Raw genomic sequence first — 20,256 nt, 5'->3', positions numbered from 1 at the left:
TTCTGGCACTTAGAAAAAAAAAAAGAAGAGGTCAGATAATAACTGAGAGTACTGTCTCTTGCAACTGTAGTCCTAGGAAGACAACGTTATGCGGTTGAGATAGTGAAGCAAACTGAATGTGGAGAACAATAATTCTGGATCCTACCTGTTGCTCAGTACTCAGAGCAGTGACGTGTATGGGGCTGCCCTCTGCTCTGTGGGGACGTCAGAGCTTGCCCTGTGAAAATACAGTCCTCCCTTTGAGTTTACACTTGGCACATCACAGAGAGGTTGGCGCACCTTCTGTGAATTGTCTCACTCACCTAACACAGAGCAGTTAGCTGCTTCTTCAGGAATCTGGCAGGTTGCCTCCGTGACTGAAAGCCTTGCTGTGCTGGGCTCTGCCTGTGTAGTTGTGTGATTGGGACCTGGAGATCAGAGAAGACTCTGCCACAAAGATAGGAGCTACAAATCCACAATTTGCTCATCCAAATTTTCTTCTAGGATGCATCCTGGAAATTGTTACAGCACCATCAGAACAGCATTTAGCCTGAGCGTGGAATGGCTGTGCGGGGTGGGAAGAGTCGTAAGGGATGTAGCTCCCTTTCCAGGTCTGCCTCTGTTCATATACATCAGCCCACCCACACCTGCAAGCATCTACATGGGTTCTCACACTTAGAATCATAGAATCACCAGATTGGAAAAGACCTCTGAGATCATAGAGTCCAACCATTCCTATCTGCCACTAAACCAGATCGTTAAGTACGTCATCTACCCATCTTTTAAATACCTTCAGGGATGGTGCCTCAACCACTTCCCAGGGCAGCCTCTGCCAGTGCCTGGTGACCCTTTTGGTGAAAATTTTTTCCCTGATATCCAGTCTGAACCTTCCCTGGCACACCTTGAGGCTGTTCCCCCTTGTCCTGTCCCCTGTCACTTGGGAGAAGACGCCAGGTCCCTCCTCCCTACAACCTCCTTTCAGGTAGTAGTAGAGAGCAATAAGGTCTCCCCTCAGCCTCCTCTTCTCCAGGCTAAACAACCCCAGTTCCCTCAGCCCCCTCACCTGTTACTGACTTACACAGGATGGGACTTCTTCCCCCTCCCACAGCTGTCCTTTCTGACGGGTGACAAGTGCTCGTGCATGCTCTGTAGAAGCTTTCTGTTAAGGGCTTTGCGTATCATTTTGCGAAAAGTGAAGGAAAATAGTTTCTTACCCCTGTGCTTCATTTCTAGCAGATGCTCAGCTCTGGTTTTGTTTTGGCTTTTTGTTTGTTTGGTTTTTAATCTTAAAATCCTGCCACAAAGGGCTTATTGAGCACATGCTGTGTTTGCTTGGAATAGTGAGATCCACTGAGTGATTTCCATGCTCCTGCACACCCCAAGACTGCAGCTACAGCCCACGTGCTATCAAACTGAAAACACTCGTGCTAAGAAATCACTCCATAATCTACAAATGTTATTTTTCTTTAACAAGAGAGACTGGAAAGCTCAGCACGACAAATCTCTCCCCCTACAGCACGTCTGCTGTGCTCTGAAGAGTAAGCTTGAGGCTAGCAACCCTTTAAATCTGAGAGATAAACACCAGCAGTTAGTTTATGGCAGAAATTAATGAAACAGTTGCAAGGCTGTTCAGTATTTTCATGTTTTGGAATTGAGATGGGTCTCATCCCCTATTCTGTTTCAGGTGGGATAACAATTATTTACTACTGTAACTGAATTCCAAGGAGACAGATCTTAAACCTGACTGAGGAGGCTGTACCATAATGCTGTTCCTCTGCTATTGTGTTTTCTTGTAAAATACTATCAGTATTGAAGCCTTATGGGTCACTAGGAGCAAACTACATTTTAAAAAGGCATTGTCAGGTTTTGAAATTCCTGAAAATGCAGCCTAGACCGCACACAGAAACATTATGTGGTTTGAGTCCCTTGCACTGTCTTACAAAACTTCCACCAGGATGCCTGCTGGGAAGGGAGAGCCTTTCCATCTGTAGAATGCAGCTTCTGCAAAAGTAAAAAGTAATCCTTACGTGTTGCTGGCTATGATTTCAAATGAAAATATAGCTTAGGGTTTGTCAGTTTTCCTTTTTATGGAGCCAGAATTGGCCCATTTCTTGCTGGCACCCCCTGCCATTTTTAGAGCAAAATAAACCTGACTCCAGAAACAGAAATCTGACCTGGCGATCGGGATCAGAGGTCATACCATGTGCTGGTTTGGTTCCCCCCCTCTCCTGGTATCAGACTGATTAAAACCATCTGTAGGTACCATTGCTATGTCTTTGAATTCAGGTGCTGATGGTGAAAAGCCTTGCTTCACTTAAACCGTGAAACTGGTTTCGTGGCTATGGAACATTAGACAAAACAGCAAGCTCCAGGATGAAGGTTATTGTGTTACCCAGTCTGTATGTATCTTTGGAAGAATCTCACTGTAAAAAAAAGTAGAGTTGAAATCTATAATGACTAATAATAAGTGGTAAAAATGTCTGATAAAGTCTAGCTGGGAAACCAACAAGAGGCTTGAAAACTGCAGAGGTAAATGTAAGGTTTATGTTACAAATATTCTTAGTAAGGTACATAAGAAGCTATTTAAATTATGAGAAATCCTTTATCATAACAAGTTAAAGATAAAAGCGATAGGAGACCTTGAAAACTGACTGTTTTGCCCTTTATTCTTAATGTTAACATCTTAAATCTTTTTATACAGTTTATGATTTAATATTTCTGAGTTTTCATTACATTACAACAGCAAGAAGGCGTTTAAAAATCTGTTTCAGACCCAGATCAAAGCTATATTGTGCCAGAAATACCTGCATACCCTCAGCCTTGTCTCATGTTGCAAGAGCACTGTGCAATTCATGGCTGACTGATCTGCAGCTACCTTCTCACACCTGTGTTACACATGGGAGGCTCAAAATTCATACCTACCATGTTTGCACAGGCACTTTGTTCATGTAAGTGTCCCTAGTCAGATGTGCATGTGTCCTTGTTTGGGAATACGATTCTGAAGTGGAACAGAACTTGCTCCCGTTCATGCATCTCTGATAGGTTTTGAAAGCTGTCTTCACTGGAGAGTAGTGGTGGCTCCCAGTTAAACTCCTTAAACTCAGTTAAACTCCATTAAACTCCTTAGTGTTTCATTGCCAAGGTAGTGAGACACTGGCTAGTGCGTACTAGCATATACTGGTGCATATACTACTGGACATTTAGCCTGAGCAGTGAGGTTGCATTGCCAGTGGAAACGGTCCAAAATTTAAGAGAAAGTAAAGCAGAAAGTTTAAATCCTTTTAAAAACTTGACCTGAGGAAACAGGCTGATAGAAAAGACTTGGGATTCTGCTACTGTAACTGTACACTCCTCCCTGTTTTATGTGTTCCTGATAGAAGGACCTTTGTGACAGCAGAGTAAAGCGTGGTTTGTACATACGACTATGGATGCACTTTTTTGTTTAGAAATCTGGTATATAAAGAGAACTGGAATGTAGGGTATCAACTCTACCTTTTAATTTCTTAGTACACAGCACAGGAACTGGTACACTGCTCCTTTGGAGGCTGCTGTTCTGGTTAATCCCAATGCATCTCGAAATGCTGCTCTCCACCTTTAGCAAAGGTGCACATGCTGCTAAGTTTGAGATGCATCTCTTACAGTTGCATACAATGGTGTTAACAAGAAATAGTGCTACAACTGGTTTTTTGATGTCTCTTGGAACATATAGAACACACTACTACTGATGAAAAAAAAAAACCCTGATATTTGACGGGTTACAATAACTTTTAAAGGGTTTGGAAAGAAGTTAATACACCCAAAGTATGGTCACAGGAACAGCTCTTATTGCATAAGGCCTCAGCAAGCAACAGTTTATTTTAAAAACATTCAAACAAAGTTCAAGAAGAGACTTACTTGTGTTAAAGGACTGCTGACACAAGAACAAACGCCTGTAGCTTTTCTGCAGAAAGACTGAGACTGGAAGTGGGGTGAATCCTAACCACTGCAGCAGTCGGATTCTGCCTCTCAGGAGGAGGATCTTTTATGCCCCACACTTACTACTTTAAACTTAATAAATGCCACTTTAATAAGGAAGATTAGATGCTGTGTTACGTGGGACCGACAGGAAGGCAGAGGCAGCAGTTAGGAGCTTGCCCAGTCATAGGCTCCTCAAAGGATGTTGGGTTTCTTTAAGGATGCTGCCCCTATAAAAATGTTTAGGAATCTTCCAAGAATCTGAGATTATATATTTCGAGCCTCTTTTTTTTGTTGGCAGACAAGAGACCTTGCAAGTCATTTCATTTCAGTGCTGTAAGTATAGTCTTGGAGTGTGCTGTACCACACAAATGCCTATTTTGTCTGTATTGTTTCACCTGTTTTGTGAAAAATATTGTCCAGAGAGTGGAAGATGAAGTTGTGAGGGAAGGAAACAAACCCAAAGAGCATGCCTCTCCTTTATATCAACAATAAGACCTAAATGATCTGCAAAGAGAAACAACTTTTAAATGCCGAGATTGCAGCTGTGTCTTACAGCACTTTGCTTCAGAAAAAGAAGATTAAAAAATCCCCCAAAAGTCCTCTGTGCTGCTGACTCCTCAGATGTTTTTACTGTGTCAGCATGGTCTGACTTCCTCACCAGTGGATGTGCTTGCAAATAATTATAGATTGTGTAGTATTTAATAGCATCGTTTAATGGTGATTAGTAGGCTATTAACATGCCAAGCTGTAGCAAAAGACTTGTTTTATGAAGAACCCTGTCATGTGGAAGCTTTTGGGGTCCCATAAATAATTGTACCTACTACCTTCTCTGCAGTGCTGTGGAGGGTTCTTAATCCTCTTGGGCAGTAGTGGACAGCCGGTCACAGAAACAGTAGATTTAAGGGCAGAGGCAAAGCCACTGCTTCTGTAATCACAGGCCTGACAGTGCTCCAGAGCCTTCCTCTGGCAACAAATAAAAAAACCCAAAACGTTTTAAAAAGCAGAGGATGACACTACAGTCAAGCTTTAAAGGTAAGGGCAGGTAGCAGAAAAGATACAATAGATTTTGCAGTCTTGTTCCTGCATCTGCCTGAAGCTTTTCCACTGATGTATGGACATAAGTCTATAGAGATGTCTTTGCTGCCCAACAAATGCCCCACTGGGTGTCTCAGATACCCAGTGAGATGGAGGTACTCACTGGAGCTCTGCATTCCTACAAAAAGTGAAATATCGGCTGAACATTTAACTTTGCTGCCCATGTGTGGGAAGGAAAGAATAAATTATTAAGAATAATAAGAATAATAAGAATCAAATCTTGGCCAGCTTGCAGTGAGAAAGAATGTGATTGTAACAGGAGTTTAGCTTGTTTACTAGTTGAAACAAGGACAGTCTCCCAGCAGAAACAAAGGAGAGACCTGAGCTTGCCAAGAGACACAGTGAGGAGGTAAGATAAAGAGCGTGACAGGATTCTGAAGACACAAAGGAACTGTGAAGTACATTCGAGAGTGGATGATAAGATATGATAATGAGTTCTATTTATGTTTAACCAATATTTCCCCAATATGTAACCAGTGTTTCTCGGAATCTATATGAATATGTAAGTTTAACCAGTATAGAAGTCCTGAAACCAGCCTCAAGGGACACACATTAAGTGAAATGATTCCCTGTGTGTCCGGCGTTGTATTATGTATTGAAGCAATACCTGCTTAAAAATCAAATCAGTATTGATTATTGAGTTTGGCCTTTTTCACGGCATCATGTGCATTAGCACCTGCAGTTGCATTTCCTGATGGCAATTCTGGTGGTCCCACTGGAGAAGTCTGCAGGTAGTATTGAGGTAAGCAAGACCTTGCCTTCTAAAGCTGGAGAAGTGGTGTGTGAGTAGATAACATCTCCAAGTGCTGGTGTATATTAAGAAATATATAATTCAAATCATGCAAAGTGATCTCTGCAGGCTGGTCTGCTGAGGTTGCTGGCTGTGGCTAACCACTGAGGGAAAACTGAACCCCACTGACATAACTTTAGATAAAGCATTTGGTACAGTCGCGTTGCCCAGCTGTTGTGTGGCTGTGGGCTGTTCACTCTCATGCTAATGGAATGGTTTGTGGGCTTTCAAGGGAGTTCTGTTTCTGTGACTGGGATAGTAAGGATATTACTATAGTAATTACTTTCTTTGTTTCCATGCTCTAGTCCAAGAATAGCACAGGTATATCTGCTCTGATCTGCTGAAGTGTCTTTAGCCCTCAAAGACAGAAAGTTAGCAGCTTTTTATTGCATGAATGGCCACATGGTGAGTTCCCCCATCTTGCACTTGCTACGTCCTAACCCTTTTACTTAGGTTCCTCTCGGCTGATGGTTGGTTGACATCCCTTTCATACCATCCCTGAGGTGCCTTTCTTACATGTAAACAAGGGGTAGAACTGAAGCCTTGGTCGTATACCGGTACCTCAAGCAAAACCAGCCACTTAATGTTCTCTTCTAGACTGATCATACCAAGACTCTTTTTCAAATGCGTGGTGCAGAGAGCAGGTGTCTTATCTAATTGATAGTCTTTTTTTCACATGCTGTAGATCCTGGTTGCCTGATTATTTCCTTGTTTTCAGTGGATGATTCATATTGACTGAGTGGGTAAGCTGTAACATCACTGGGTGATGTTGCATTTTGATTTAATAGGGTGCTGCACTTGTGTCAGTGGAACAAAATAAAACACTATTGATTTCAGAGGCTTGATCTGTTAATGCCTTTGCAGTTATGACAGTTGAAAACCCAGTGCATTGCTGGAAAAAAACCCATACTTTATCAAACTATTTTTGTTTCACTGACTTGTTTCAAGTCAATGCAATAGTTTTCCATAGGATTTGATTGCTATGTGTCTGTAACACCTTAAAATCCTTAAGTTTCTCCTGTCTGGTGACTATGCAAAGAGGAGACAGCTACCAGAACAGAATTGTTTCTACTCCTGAGTAGTGAAAGCTCAACATGCTGCTTCTGAACAGCTTTTTCTGAATGACAGGGCAGAATAGGGCTGTTTGACCGGCCTCAAGTTAGTCCCCAGTGCATGTTCAGCATTGCTTTTTTTAGAGTTTGGGAGTTGCTCCCACTTAAACCTGACCTTTATAATAATCTTTTCTTCATAGACTCATTTAAGTTAGAAAAGACCCTTAAGATTATTAAATCCAACCATAAACTTAACACTGCCAAGTTCACCACTAAGCCATGTCCCTAAGCAGCTTGTCTACCTGTCTTTTAATACCTCCAGGGATGGTGACACTTCCCTGGGCAGCCTGTTCCAATGCTTAGTAACCATTTTGGTGAAAAAATTTTTCCTAATATCCAATCCAAACCTCCTCTGGTGCAACTTGAGGCCTTTTGCTCTTGTCTTATCACGTGTTATTTGGGAGAAGAGACCGATACCCACCTCACTGCTTCCATTCACTCCCTGCCAGAATTAGAGCTCTGATGTCTGTATGCAGATAACCTGGGCTTTTTTGTCAGCATGCTTGCAGGTTTCTTCATTTAAGTTTTACTTACTTGCACAGAGAGAACAGCTCTGCTCCTTTAAGCCTTACAAGCAGCAGTGAATGTTAAGGGGCTGAAGAAGTGAGCCAGGTCTCAGCTGCAGGAAGGTGTTCCACTTGTTGTCTAAAGTTTATTGCCACCTGCTGCTGTGCCACAGCTCTCCAGGTCTGGCCTCATCCTATGTTTTTCCTTTTGTGTGTGGTGCTGTCTGTTTCTAATGTTCACTCCTCCTCTTACTTCTTACCTTTAAGCAAACAGCAAAGAAAAACACAAAATCCGAAGACTGTATATGCTAGAAATTCCCTCAGGCTGTGGAGGAACGAGTGACACATGAACATGTAAGCTTTAGAAATCAGTGAGATGCAAGAGCTGAAGGGCAAGGGGATGCAAGTGTGATGGAAAGGATTTAACGGTACTGTGCCCCTGCCTAGAGGCAGGCTTTGCCATAACAAAGTGATTGCTGGCAGATATTTGTCCAGTCAGGTCTTAAAGGTCTCATCGATGGATGATTTCTCACCTCTCCAGCCACTATCAAGTGCTCGATTATCCTTATAATTAAAAAATTGCTGGGGAATTCTGCCCCTCTTCCCCTGGCCCCAACTTCTGATGCAAATCTTTCCCTTGGGAGTGAGAGTTTTTTACTTTTTGTTTCATGGAGTGGGCAACAGCTGACTGACCACACATCAGTCCTTCAGCATCTTGTAGCCCTGTTAGCACGTCCCTTGCAGTCTCCTGGAAATCTCCAGGTCTTTCCACCTTTCTCGAAGCCACGTTTTCTGATTGTGTTCTTTGCTCTTCTCTGAATACTTGCCAGCTGGTCCACATCTTTCTTGAAACCCTGTCCCCAGAACTTTAGTTTGCTGAAACAGGTTACTGAGGGAGGTTGTGGAGCCCTCCTCCTTGGAGATATTCAAAAGCCATGTGGACACGGTCCTGGGCGACTGACTCTGGCTCAGCCTACTTGAGTAGGACAATTGGAGCAGATGACTTCTGGAGCTCCTTGCTGACCTCAGTCATCCTGTGGTTCTGTCATCCGAGGGTTTGCTAGTGTCACAATTTTACCAAGGTTCAGCAAAGGCTGAATATTAGCCAGCACTGTGCCCAGGTGGCCAAGAAGGCCAATAGCATCCTGGCTTATATCAGAAAAAGTGTGGCCCTCAGGACTAGGGATCATGTTCCTATACTTGGTGCTGGTGAAGCTACACCTCAAATCCTGTGTTCAGTTTTGGGCCCCTCGCTGCAAGAAGGGCATTGAGCTGCTGGGTCACGTGCTAAGAAGAGCAATGAAGCTGCTGAAGGGTCTGGAGCACAAGTGTTATGAGGAGCTATTGAGGGAACTGGAGTTGTTCAGCCTGGAGAGAAGGAGGCTGAGGGAAGACCTTATTTCTCTCTACAGGTACCTGAAAGGAGGTTGTAGCGAGGTGGGTGGTGGTCTCTTCTACCAAATAAAAGAGGAAATGGCCTCAACTTGCACCAGGGGAGGTTTAAACTAGATACTGGGAAATATTGCTTTACCGAAGAGTTTGTCAAGCATTGGAACAGGCTGCCCAGGGAAGTGGTGGAGTCCCCATCCCTGGAGGTATTTAAAAGCTGTGTAGATGTGGTGCTTAGGGACATGGTTTAGTGATGGACTTTGTAATGTTATATTAAGTGTTGGACTGATGATCGTAAAGGTTTTTTCCAACCTACATGATTCATTAATTCTACAAATCTATTTAAATATATATTTCAGAGAAGGAGGAAGGTAACATTTTTTTAAAAGCCCAGAAATTTGTGATTAATTTGAACAACATGAATATTTCCCCTGAAATCAGTGAAATTTATTGCCTTGTCTGTCTTTTTTAAAGCATAATGCTCTGGTTTAGGGCTGACGTTTTGACGTGGTGGTGGTTTTTACAATTCTCACAACATGATTATGACTTTGTTGTTGATTGACATTTAACACCTGAGTCATGTACATGGGACAATATCAAGGAATAAGCCGTATAAATATAATTCTTTGAAATAATTTTCTAGATTTCACTAAATGGGAGAAATGCTCAACCAGATATTAATTTCCAGAGAAATTTGAACTGTCTGAATTAGACCAGTGGATGAAAAAAGATATGTTTTAATGCCCTGTGCCTAGAAGTTTTCATTCAGTTACTTGGCCCCAGCAAAATGACACCGCCTATAACTGGGTGAATGGGTGAATGGGTGTGTATTTCTTTGCTCTTCCTCTTTTTTATGGATGAAGTATTGACACTACAGCTGCTCTTGTGAGCCACTGGCTGTTTCTGAGGGTTGTGCCTCGTGTTACACCAAGGAATACAAAGAAAAAAAATTCTTAGATGAGTCTATTTACCAAATGTTCCCATGTGTGCAATGTTGGTACATTATAAAAGCAGAAATTGTGTAATCTGAGAATTTCCTCTAGCTAAAGAAACTGTGTCTTAAATTATTTAAAATACTTTTTAAAGTCCACAAGACTTCAATGAAGTCTTTTCCCTCCTGGGAATGATTACATCTGGAAAGTTTGTGCAGCATGTATTTTTATTGTGGGATAAGGCTGCTTGTAACTACAGGCTTTGTGTGTCAGTGCATGTCTCTATCTGTGAGTAGACTTTTATTTACTATTGGATCTCTGAGGTCTAGAGTTAAAATTTGTTTGGAATTTCTAGCTTATTCCTTGCCAAAGGCAACATCCACATGCTGTTGTCCTCTTCCATTCTATGTGACACGTGGCCTTCCTGAAGGCAGAGATCGAAAGTTTCCTGTATGAGACATACATATACACGGGTGGGTGTTTCTTTTGGTAGTGATGTAGCCTTTAACAGACCTGCAACCTCAGTGAGTTTGTTAAAGTATGCGATCATATTTTATCAGGCAGACGTATATCTGCTTTTCTATTTCCCTCTCTTTCTACATTTAGTTTCTTTATTTTTATTTGAATGTATTTTATATATTCAATAATATATTCATTTTAATTTGAAGTCAATCTGAAGACCTTGACTCAAATACTGTGATTAAATCTCTACAAGTTCTTTGCAGTAGGAGGTTCTTTCTCTTTTTTCTCTGTGGACAGCCTTTCTGCATGTAAGGTGTTCACCCTTTTCTTGAGCTGACGCTAGCAGTGGCACTGCCACCTCAGGAGCCGATCTGGGTGATCCAAGGAGTTGTCCCACTGACTGTTAACCCAAAAGCCCTGGGACTATGCTTCTGGTTGGAGATCAGACAGGAATCTCGGTCAGGTGCTCAGTGGTGTGGTCCTTCCAGGCTGCTTCCAAGTCTGACAGTCTGAGGTTGGGCAGATGCAGTGGTCTGCACCCATTGTTTCAGAGGTCGCTTTGCCACAAAAGTGATACAGGTGCAGTCAGTGGATGTGCCATATTTGTCCAGAGTTTCAGGTAGGGGTGCTTGCTGCCAACTCCAGATCCTCCATGCCCAGCAGAGAGCAGTTTGTCTGTGCTTCCCCTGCCAATACACGGGGCTTGCTCTCTCCCTGGCGCTGGGTACAGCTGCGGGCTGACCTGCCTCTTGGCTCCTCTCCCCACAGAAGCAAAGCCCAAGGTTTTGCCCTGGAAAGGGTTGGTTTCAAAGCCATTTTTACACTCACATGGAACAAAATGGGACACTGGAGCAGGAGGGGAAGGCATGTCTGCTTTTCCTTGAATATCCAATGGTTTGAGAAAATTAAAGAAATTTGTGTTTGAGCTTGAAGAATTTTAGGGAGTTTTGACTGCTTACCACTTCCACTGATTTTTAAGAGAAACTTTTTAATAAATCCTAAATCTGATTTGGTAAAACTGGCACTGTTTGTCAAAAACAAAAAGGAGAAATTTCATCCAAGTCTGGATGCGTACGTACTTAAAACTGTGTCATGGCAAGTGTTGTAACTGACAGTATTTAATATGCATATCAAACTAATTGAAAGCTATTATGGGAAGTGTTTTTAATTAGTTACTAACTGCATATAATGCACATCAAGGTGCCAAAGTCAGTATCTGTATTGAATTTTTTATGCATGCAGTAGGATGAATGTGATGGGCAATTCAGTACTAATGGATAAGATCTTAAACATTCCCAATTAAAGTTTGTGAGCAAGCTGTCTAGAAATCCATGCATCTCTTGTAGATAACGACTGGTACCTCTGCCATGTGACACTCCTTGCCCCTGAAGAGGAAGTTCTGTCTTGGGGCATGTACCCATACCCCTACCTGGCACGTGTCGATCCAGACGCCCGAAAAGGCACTTTCATCTACCAGCTCGTCGCATATTACAGTAATAATGAAAACACCAGTGCTGGAATAACTTACACACTCATTGCAGGTAGGTCTATCCTGAAAAAAAATAATGGTAACATTCTGTTAAGTTGCAGATATTTCTTAACAATTTTCCATTTTATCATTTCGTTGATAGATTTTTCCCTTGGGGAATCCTTAAAGATACAGAAAGTATAGCAAGTAGAAGCTGGAGGTGCTTTAAGTATAACAGTTATGTGGATGGTAATTTTTCTTGCTGCTGCTTGCTTTGCTTTACTTCTATTTTGAAATCAATTACAGCCTTACTGTTAGCTTAAGGCTCCATTTCTCACCTGTTCTCATCTCTTTTACACCACATCAGTCAATAGAGCACAGTGTGAGTGAAAGATAAGGTGCAAAAACAGAGGGCGAAAAAAGAAGTGCATGCAAGGACATAGGTAGATGATTTAAGGATAGCGTACCTTAAAATAGTGAAATTGAAAGTATTCTTGCTATAGGGCATTTTTCAGACCAGCTTTGTGCATGTTTTCATAGGTGGTGAAGAACGATTCCGAGTAGATAAGAGTACTGGCATTATCATGACTACTGGCTTGCCTTTGATGTGGAACAAGGAGTACGTGGTTACTGTGGAAGCCACCGATGAGTATGGCAACAAAAGCCCCTACGCTTCCATTTCCATCCTGGCAGGCTCCCGACCTCCGCAGTTCACTAACATGTCCTACACTGTGTTTGTCCCTGAAAATACTCCAGCAGGAGAAAAGTAAGTTGTACTTTGTTAGGTGAGCTCCCTCCCTCCAATCTGAGAGGAACTTCACAGAGCACAATAAAGTGAAATTTTTGTATTGTTGCTTCTCAATTCTATGCATATATGTTTGCCTACTACACCTTAGAAATAGTGTTGTGTTTTCTAAAAGAAATGATGGCTTTTCTAGTGTTTGAGAGTCTCCAGTGTGGCACATGCTGTAGTCTGGGAGGCTGGAATTCTGCTGAAATTATGATTTTCATGTGCTTGGGGTCTCACTGCATTGCATTGTGAATTAGAACAGCCAGACTCCTGACTACGCATCTCCTGGAATGCTTCGGATATAAATGAGTGCTTGAAAAATACTGTCTTTAAATTAACCGAATTTGGAGTTGTTTGACTTGTATGTAATTTTTTAGAAAAGCAAGTCATTGCCAGACCCTTGAGATTACAATGCCCGTGTGAAGTGCAAACCGATACAGCTAAGACTCCAAGGGGCTCTGCCACTGAGCGAAGAGTAGCTAAGCCAAGCCACAGTGGGGAGATGCTGCCAAGCTGGCTCTGGTTCTGTTATCACTGTTCAGCTGCTTGAAAGCACTGTGAGTTTTTAAGGCACTGAGTAGCCTTAAAGCAGTTCCATAGAGCCTTTAAGGAGTAGGAAGCCTCAAAATAGCTGATGAAGTAGGAAAAATTGCTGGAGATGGGCCACTTACTCTTTGTAAGAGATTGAATGAGGAGGAGGGAAATTTGTCTTCTTCCCTGGAGCTTTCACTGAGATGGGCTTAAAGTATCTTGTCATGCTGGCCATTAACTGCTGTGAGAGATGGAGCTTCAAAACATAAGTGACGGTAGGCAGGCAAACATTCCTTTCATGTCCTGACAAGGGGGGCAGCAGGACCTGGAAAGACCATGTGTTTCGTGGGTTTCTTGTCCATCCCTGAACTCATTCGGTTTCTGAATATACAGCTTCAAAGAAAGTGAAAAGTGTAGTACCTCAGTTACCTCTGTAACTGAAGCTAAACCAGTAACTGCTGGCTAGTATTTGGAAGGGTACAAAAGGAAAGAACAAGATGTTTTTGTGTTTGTAGAGTGTTGCAATGGATTGTTACTCCAGCCCTGCTATGTCCAGGGATCAGTTTGGTGAGAGAAGAGAGGGTGGGTGGGCTCCTCTAGCATGGAGATTTCCAGCCTGAATACAAAGCTGAGCCCAGCATTGACAAAGTGAGTGATTCACCTTTCATCATCCTAATCTTCTTCTTCTGTGTGCTCAGGAGATAGGTTTTGTTGTTGTTGATTTGAAGCAAAGGGTTCATTCTCTCATTCTTTACAGAGTAGCAGTTGTTGAGGCTGTTTCTTTCCAGAGCCAGCCTCTTTCGTACACTCTGCTGACGAACCCCAGTGGGCTCTTCAGGGTGAGGCAGGAGAGCGGAGAGCTCAGCTTGACCCATTCTGTGGACTACGAGAGCGAGCACCACCTCTATCACCTCCTACTGAAAGCTATGGAAGTTGAGAGCACTCTTAGCAGTGTGACTGAGGTACGTGGACCACTTCACTTTCTACCCACTGTCTCTGCAATCTTTGTTATCAGTCACATACAGAGATAGCCTCAAAAACTCTTGTAGATGCCTGGGAGGGAGGAGACCTTATGGTATAGGCAGAAGACTGGGCTCTGATTGGGGTTCAGGTCTAGGCTCTGCCAAATGCCTCCTGTTATTTTCGCTCGATTTTGCCTCCCGTCTGCTTGAAACTGAAGGAGATAATACATCTCCGTTACAGTAGTGTGAGGAAAAGTTTAACATCAGAGGTGTGAGGATGGGACAGCAGGAAAAGCAGTGTCTGCCCAGGCAGTGTCCGGAACAAGGTGCCTTTTTCCTAAATGTAGAAACTAAAGTCCCCTCTCAGCATGTCCTTTTGTTTCAGGTTATGGTCCATATCACTGACGAAAATGACTGTTCTCCTGAATTCCAGCACTCAATTTACAGCAGAGACAACATCCCTGAAACCATTCCTGTCGGCACGTCTCTCCTGCAAGGTGAGGACCGTCCTGCTACTTTTCATTTCAGACTTGCCACGGGCCTGTCAGTTTGGGTTTCATGTTCTTACCGTGAGGAAGTGGGAGCTCTTCCATGGTGGGCAATGCCTTTATAAGATGTGGATGATAGTCTTCCTGGAGGTCTGTAGATGGCTTTTAGGTATCCTGGAATTAGAGTTGGGAGTGTCTTCAGGTGAGGACCACCATGCTGGGTCGCACAACCGTGCTCAAGGAGGGATCTTGTTGTATCCTGGAAGCAACAGTAACTGTTTTCTCTTCTTAATGCATTAAGAAAAAAAAAAGAGGTTTTAAAGTGGGCAGCTAGTTTTACCTAATAGGTATCAATGCTGTGTAATTGACTTACAAAGTGTTAAAGGAGAAACCTTTGGAAAGCCTGTGAATGTTTATATTTATGGTTGTGTTGAAGGGGAGATTGGTGTTGGTAGTGGCTGCAAAGAAGCCATATATGCAGTCACCTGTACCCTGTGCCAGATGAGTGCTGTGCCACTGACTGTGGCTGCCAAAGCAAGCGTCATCTCAGGGAGAGGAAAAAAAAAAGCATCTGTTACCCTGGCTGTAGCTCCTTGAAGGGTAAGATGTTGCAACCTCTGGGTGTCCCACAAAGAAAAAGAAATGCAATATTTCTTCATCTCACTTTTAGATGATGATGTAGCTGTCTGCCAGGGTGTCGGTGCGCTTGTTGCGAGTACTGAAATCACTTCCAAAGGGCTGTGTGCTACCATGATGTCTGCATTTGTGTCCTCTTGGTAGAATAAGGAGTTTGCTTAATACCAATGTGGGTAGTGGGTATGATGTGAAGCCTCATTCTTTGGCAGGGTAATTAAAGAGGTGAGCTCCTGCTCTTAAACATCGCTTTTGATAAAACACTGTGTGCTGTAGCTCTTTTTGTTCTGCTGATTTTCTGCTTCTGAGCAAATGGGACACCCGACCTACTGAAAAAACACTTGCTGGGAAGGAATGTTTAATCACTCTTTGTACCTTGAAGTGCCAGGTGATTAAAAAGGACTTTAGCTATAACATAGCTGGGAGCTAATTAAATTTGAACAGCATCCCCAGAGAGAGTGAGGACACAGTTTATGACTGATAATGCTCTACCAACGTGCATATTGATTATATGGTAATTACCAGTGTTGACTGCTATTTGTACAAATCATGTTGTGCGGTATTGGGATCACGGCTCTCTTGCAAACGCGCCTTGCTGTGATCACTCAGGCTGGGTTGGAGGAGGGGAAGAGTTGTTTTGCTTTTTTGCTCCCAGCCTCCTGCTGAGTTCCCAGACTCTTACCACAAAAATAAGGCTTTTATGGATAAAACAGATTTAGGTGACGTCTGTTGTCAAAAAAAAACCCCACAACTATCTGAAGTTTTCTTGGTAGAAAATAGTGTAACCAAACCTCTTATGCAATGTGATCATTCTTTTAAACCTGTTCTTTAATAGTGCTTGCAACAGACTGTGACTCTGGCTCCAACTCTGAGATCACTTACTTCATCCAGAGCACTGATTTTTCCATCACGCATCATGGAGTCATCAATTCTAACCAGAGGCTGAACTTTGAGCGAGCAAACCATATGTATGAGTTTGTGGTGATAGCTGTCGATAAAGGACATCCTCCTCGGACAGGGACGGCGTCTGTGCGGATTCGAATGGCCAATGTGAATGATGAGGCTCCTGTCTTCTCCCAGTCCGTGTAAGCCAGCTTGAACACCTGCTTTGGTTTTTAAAGATGCTGTTCTTATGTGTAACCTTAATAACACTTGGCTGAATGGTCACTTGTTTTGTGTGGCTGTAAGTGCCAGTGAAATCCAGGAGTAATTTGAATGAAGAAAGGCTTAGAAGCTATCCCTTTATTTCTAGATTGTATCCAAAAAATCCACCAGTTGTGATACCAGCATATTGACCTCATGGAGCAACTGTTTTATAGAGAGAACAGAATGAATAAATGATTTAACTCTATGGGAAATGAATTTGACTGTGTTGACTTCTGCGTCTCAAAGGGATTGTCTTTGTATAACTATATGACAGATTAAGATAGTAGTTAGCAAACATTAGAACTTAATGTTATGATCAGCAGATTGTATAACAAACTAACTTCACAAGGCCCTGTTTGTTAAAAATGCCTCCCCTCCCCTCTCCTCCCCTCCCCTTATATATTCTATTCTCCTTATAGAATTTCTATTTCTTTGCATAAGTTTAAAGTATGAACACATTTTAAATACAAAACGTAAATGCATTCAATTACAAAATTATGTACAGGTTTACATCATCTCTGTAGTATCTGATGCTTTCCCTTGGTAGATACGGACAGAAGAAGCACTGCCTGACAGATAGTAGTGCTTTGTCTCATCTTTAGGAGATAAGTGATCGTGGTTTGCAGTGCAATGTAATATGGTGCATATTAATAACTTCCAAAACATCCTTGGAATTACATGTACCAAAAATGCGGGATTACAGTGCTAAAATATATGCTGAACAGAGATGATCAAAGTCTCATCTTAAAATGATTAAAGGTTGCATGATTGCATGCCCCAGTCTTAAAAAGAATGACATTCATAGTGAATTTACAGTTCTTGGCTGATGACATAATGATGGTTGTTCTGATACTGAATGTGCTTCTGTTGCTCCCTTGTGTGCATCAGTTACAGAACTTTCCTTTCGGAAGATGCTGGTCCCGGTACCTTAGTGGCTACTGTTCGGGCAAAGGACCCTGATGGAGATGGGCTGCTATATCTAATTACAGGAGGCAACGAGGAGGGTAACTTTGAACTGGACAGTCAGAAAGGTAAGGAAAGAAGGTTTAGAACACAGTTATTTACTCTCTGATCTGTCCTGGCTCTGCTTCACCTGAGTGACAAAAATCAGAACTAAGCACCATATTAATACAATCTGCAAACAGGAATGCTTTGAATCAATGAAAGTTAGCTCTTTGATATGATGGTCATTCTCCAAATAGAACCCAAAATCTGTCCTCCTGATCTTAGGACTGTGTGGTCTGAGATGACAAAATCCTGTACTTTACAACCAAAACACAAACTGAACCAAAAATACAGCGGAAGAGAAACATGATGCTTGCTTGGCTCTGTTTGTTTACATGGTAAAAGAAAATGACACCTAATGCTTCCAAATTTAGGTATCATTAAACTACGCAGAAACCCACCACCGAACCTGAAAGGACCACGATACACACTGAACATCACTGCAATAGACGATAATGCCTCAGGGGGACCCACCCCTCTCCGCAGTTTTGCTGAGGTTATTGTAGGAGTTAACGACATTAATAACAATAAGCCTGTCTTCAGAGAGGTAAGATGTCTTTCTACAGATATTCTTTTCCCATCCATAATTGGGGTTATAGACTCTTTTTGGCCACTGATGATTGCTGGTGGCTGAAAGGACTGTTTGCAGAGCAGAATGAATCTGTAAGTGAACACAATTAGCTTTCTTTATACTTAAATTTTAAAGTCTCCATTCTCCTTTCTTTTTACTTCCTCTGCCTTAGAACTTGATTTCTTTTTGAGTATAAGTAACGTAAGTGATTTTCTTCTGAGTTCTTTTGACATGTGCTGGAAGAAATATTGACACTGTGCAGCAAATTCATGTCACTCTGTGTAATATGTAGAGTTGTATGTTTGGGTGTATTTTTAGTGCGCTTACTACAGTGACAGCACCTGGGTTCTGGAGAATCAGCCTCCAGGCACGTATGTGCTACAGGTGGAAGCCTACGATGCAGACCTTGGCGTCAACGGAGAAGTGAAGTATGGGCTCATGCATAGAGATGGAGCTTCCCTAGGCTTCAGCATTGACCCAGACACAGGTGAGTAGCTTTCAAGTTACAGAGATAAAATGAAAAGGCTGTTGGATTGTAATGATAGTGCCACTGTATGTGCATGTCCATGTGGGCTCATGTTTTAACAGTGATACTGCTGGGTTAGCTCTAGCTGTTTGTAGAATGAACACTGAAAAATTTCAGACTATATGGATAGCTGTGAAAATAGATTAAATTAAGGAGACAGTGATTTAAATAAAAAATGAAGTAGGGAAACAAACCCGTTTAATAAGAAGTTACAAAGCTATTCTGTGTCAGTGATCTTCCTATTGGATTGAGTGTAGCTATATAAAAATGCAAAGTAAAAATGTGACTTAACAGCTTGAGTTTGTTCTTCCCTTCAGTGTGTCCTGACAGTACTTTTAAATGATTTATTTCTCATCTCATGCACAAATAGGATGTCCCATGCAGTGCTTATAGAGTCAAAACCCTCATACCAGGACAAGGCAGTGACAGAGAAATTTGATGCATTTCAGGTGAAGGAGTTGTAGAAGACATTGATGCTTTTATAGTCGAAACAATAAGATGTGATATTTGTGTATCCAGGACTGTGCAGGAAACTGGAAGGGCTGACAACAGAGCAGCAGAATCCCAGTCCTTAGCATAGTAGAGACATAGGTCTGGAACTGGCCTCCACAAGGCCAGTTTAAAGTCTCCCAGACAGAGAAAAGAGCTGAAATAGGGAGGGACCTGGTCAGTAGAGAGGAAAAACTGTGTACTGGGGAAAATTGTTTGATTTATTAACTGAGCTATGTGATTCTACCCTATTTTAGGCTGTTCAACAAAATTCTATAAAATCCTATATTAGAGATGTCTTTGATCTCATCACTTGTGCTTTCTATAGCGTGACTATTCCCCAGAGTAACAACAGGCTGGTTTTGAAATATTCAGTTTCTTGGAGTGTCACTGGTGTAAACCTAAAAGATGCCTCTCAATGAGTAGGAGAAAGTCCTTCTCTGCTCCATGAGGAGTGAGATAACAAGGTACTCAGACTGAAGCTCCTTATCAGGGCAGGAGAAAAAGCTGTTGACCCCTGGCAGCATGTGGCATGTGAGAAGAGGAGAGACAGCAGAACTAGAGTTGATCTTGTCCAAGAGACGCATTGCTGGGTTGCTATGGAATAAGCTTGACAGTAGTACTGCGAGCAGTCACAGAGTCAGAGCTTCCTTTTCTGTGGAAGACGTGCTGGTCCCTTTCTGCAAATTTGGTCCCAAGGCTGTAACACACAGAACAGGGGGTGTCTGTGTTCCCAGGAGTCATCACAACCACGCAGAGTTTTGACCGGGAGAAGCAGAGGGAGTATACGCTGTCTGTTATTGCCACCGACCAAGCACTGGAACCGCTGATTGGTATTTGTCAAGTCACCATCTTTATTGCTGACGTCAATGACAACGATCCCAAGTTTGAAAACAGTCGCTATCAGTGTGAGTGTTTCTTAACTGCCTGTCCTGATACTGTGACATGAACCCGGTCAGTATTCTTTATAACAATGGTCAGGTTTTAGGTGATCAATTTTCCTTTGCTGTCCACTAAGTCAATTACCTCTTAATTCATTGTCAGTGGAAATATACAGAATTTGTTGCTGTTCTTGTGGCTTATTCATTGTAATACTCTTAAAAACATTGTCAGTCTTCAGTGCTACATATTAGGCAGGTGTGATTCCTTCCCTTTGTGTCTTTTCCTTGCCCAGTTTTTCTGCACACAGGATTTTTATTTGATGTCCCAAAACAAAACATGACATCCTAGCTGAGAAGTTATCAACCCCAATGAAGAGCAACTGTCAACAGAACAAAATTCTTGTCTTCTATCCTGCAATTGGCTATGAGCCCTGATGCCTCCTGTAACTGTGCTGCTGAGCTCACTTTTCCCATTTCCCTTGATACCATTCCCTTTTTCATTCCCACATGGGGAGCTTTTCGTCAGTCTTTCCTTTAGTTTTAC

The 20,256-nt window shown here is 42.3% G+C and overlaps 1 protein-coding gene across 2 annotated transcripts in view; it reads left to right on the top strand.

Annotated features, from left to right (window-relative positions):
- LOC104056783 (neural-cadherin) overlaps positions 1 to 20,256 on the top strand; it is a 54,329-nt gene that overhangs the window by 3,345 nt on the left and 30,728 nt on the right. For both annotated transcript variants that reach the window (XM_054060339.1, XM_054060340.1), the window contains exons 2-10: positions 11,569 to 11,763; positions 12,231 to 12,456; positions 13,769 to 13,973; positions 14,359 to 14,470; positions 15,930 to 16,179; positions 17,129 to 17,271; positions 17,620 to 17,792; positions 18,135 to 18,303; positions 19,569 to 19,739. In XM_054060339.1, coding sequence (XP_053916314.1) covers positions 11,569 to 11,763; positions 12,231 to 12,456; positions 13,769 to 13,973; positions 14,359 to 14,470; positions 15,930 to 16,179; positions 17,129 to 17,271; positions 17,620 to 17,792; positions 18,135 to 18,303; positions 19,569 to 19,739 — 1,644 coding nt within the window. The remainder of the gene's footprint in view (positions 1 to 11,568; positions 11,764 to 12,230; positions 12,457 to 13,768; positions 13,974 to 14,358; positions 14,471 to 15,929; positions 16,180 to 17,128; positions 17,272 to 17,619; positions 17,793 to 18,134; positions 18,304 to 19,568; positions 19,740 to 20,256) is intronic.

This window comes from Cuculus canorus, chromosome 2 (assembly GCF_017976375.1).
Source record: "Cuculus canorus isolate bCucCan1 chromosome 2, bCucCan1.pri, whole genome shotgun sequence".
NCBI classification, from domain to species: Eukaryota; Metazoa; Chordata; class Aves; order Cuculiformes; family Cuculidae; genus Cuculus; species Cuculus canorus.
Note: the sequence above shows the minus strand (reverse complement) of the source record. Positions and strands in the feature narration are given on the sequence as shown.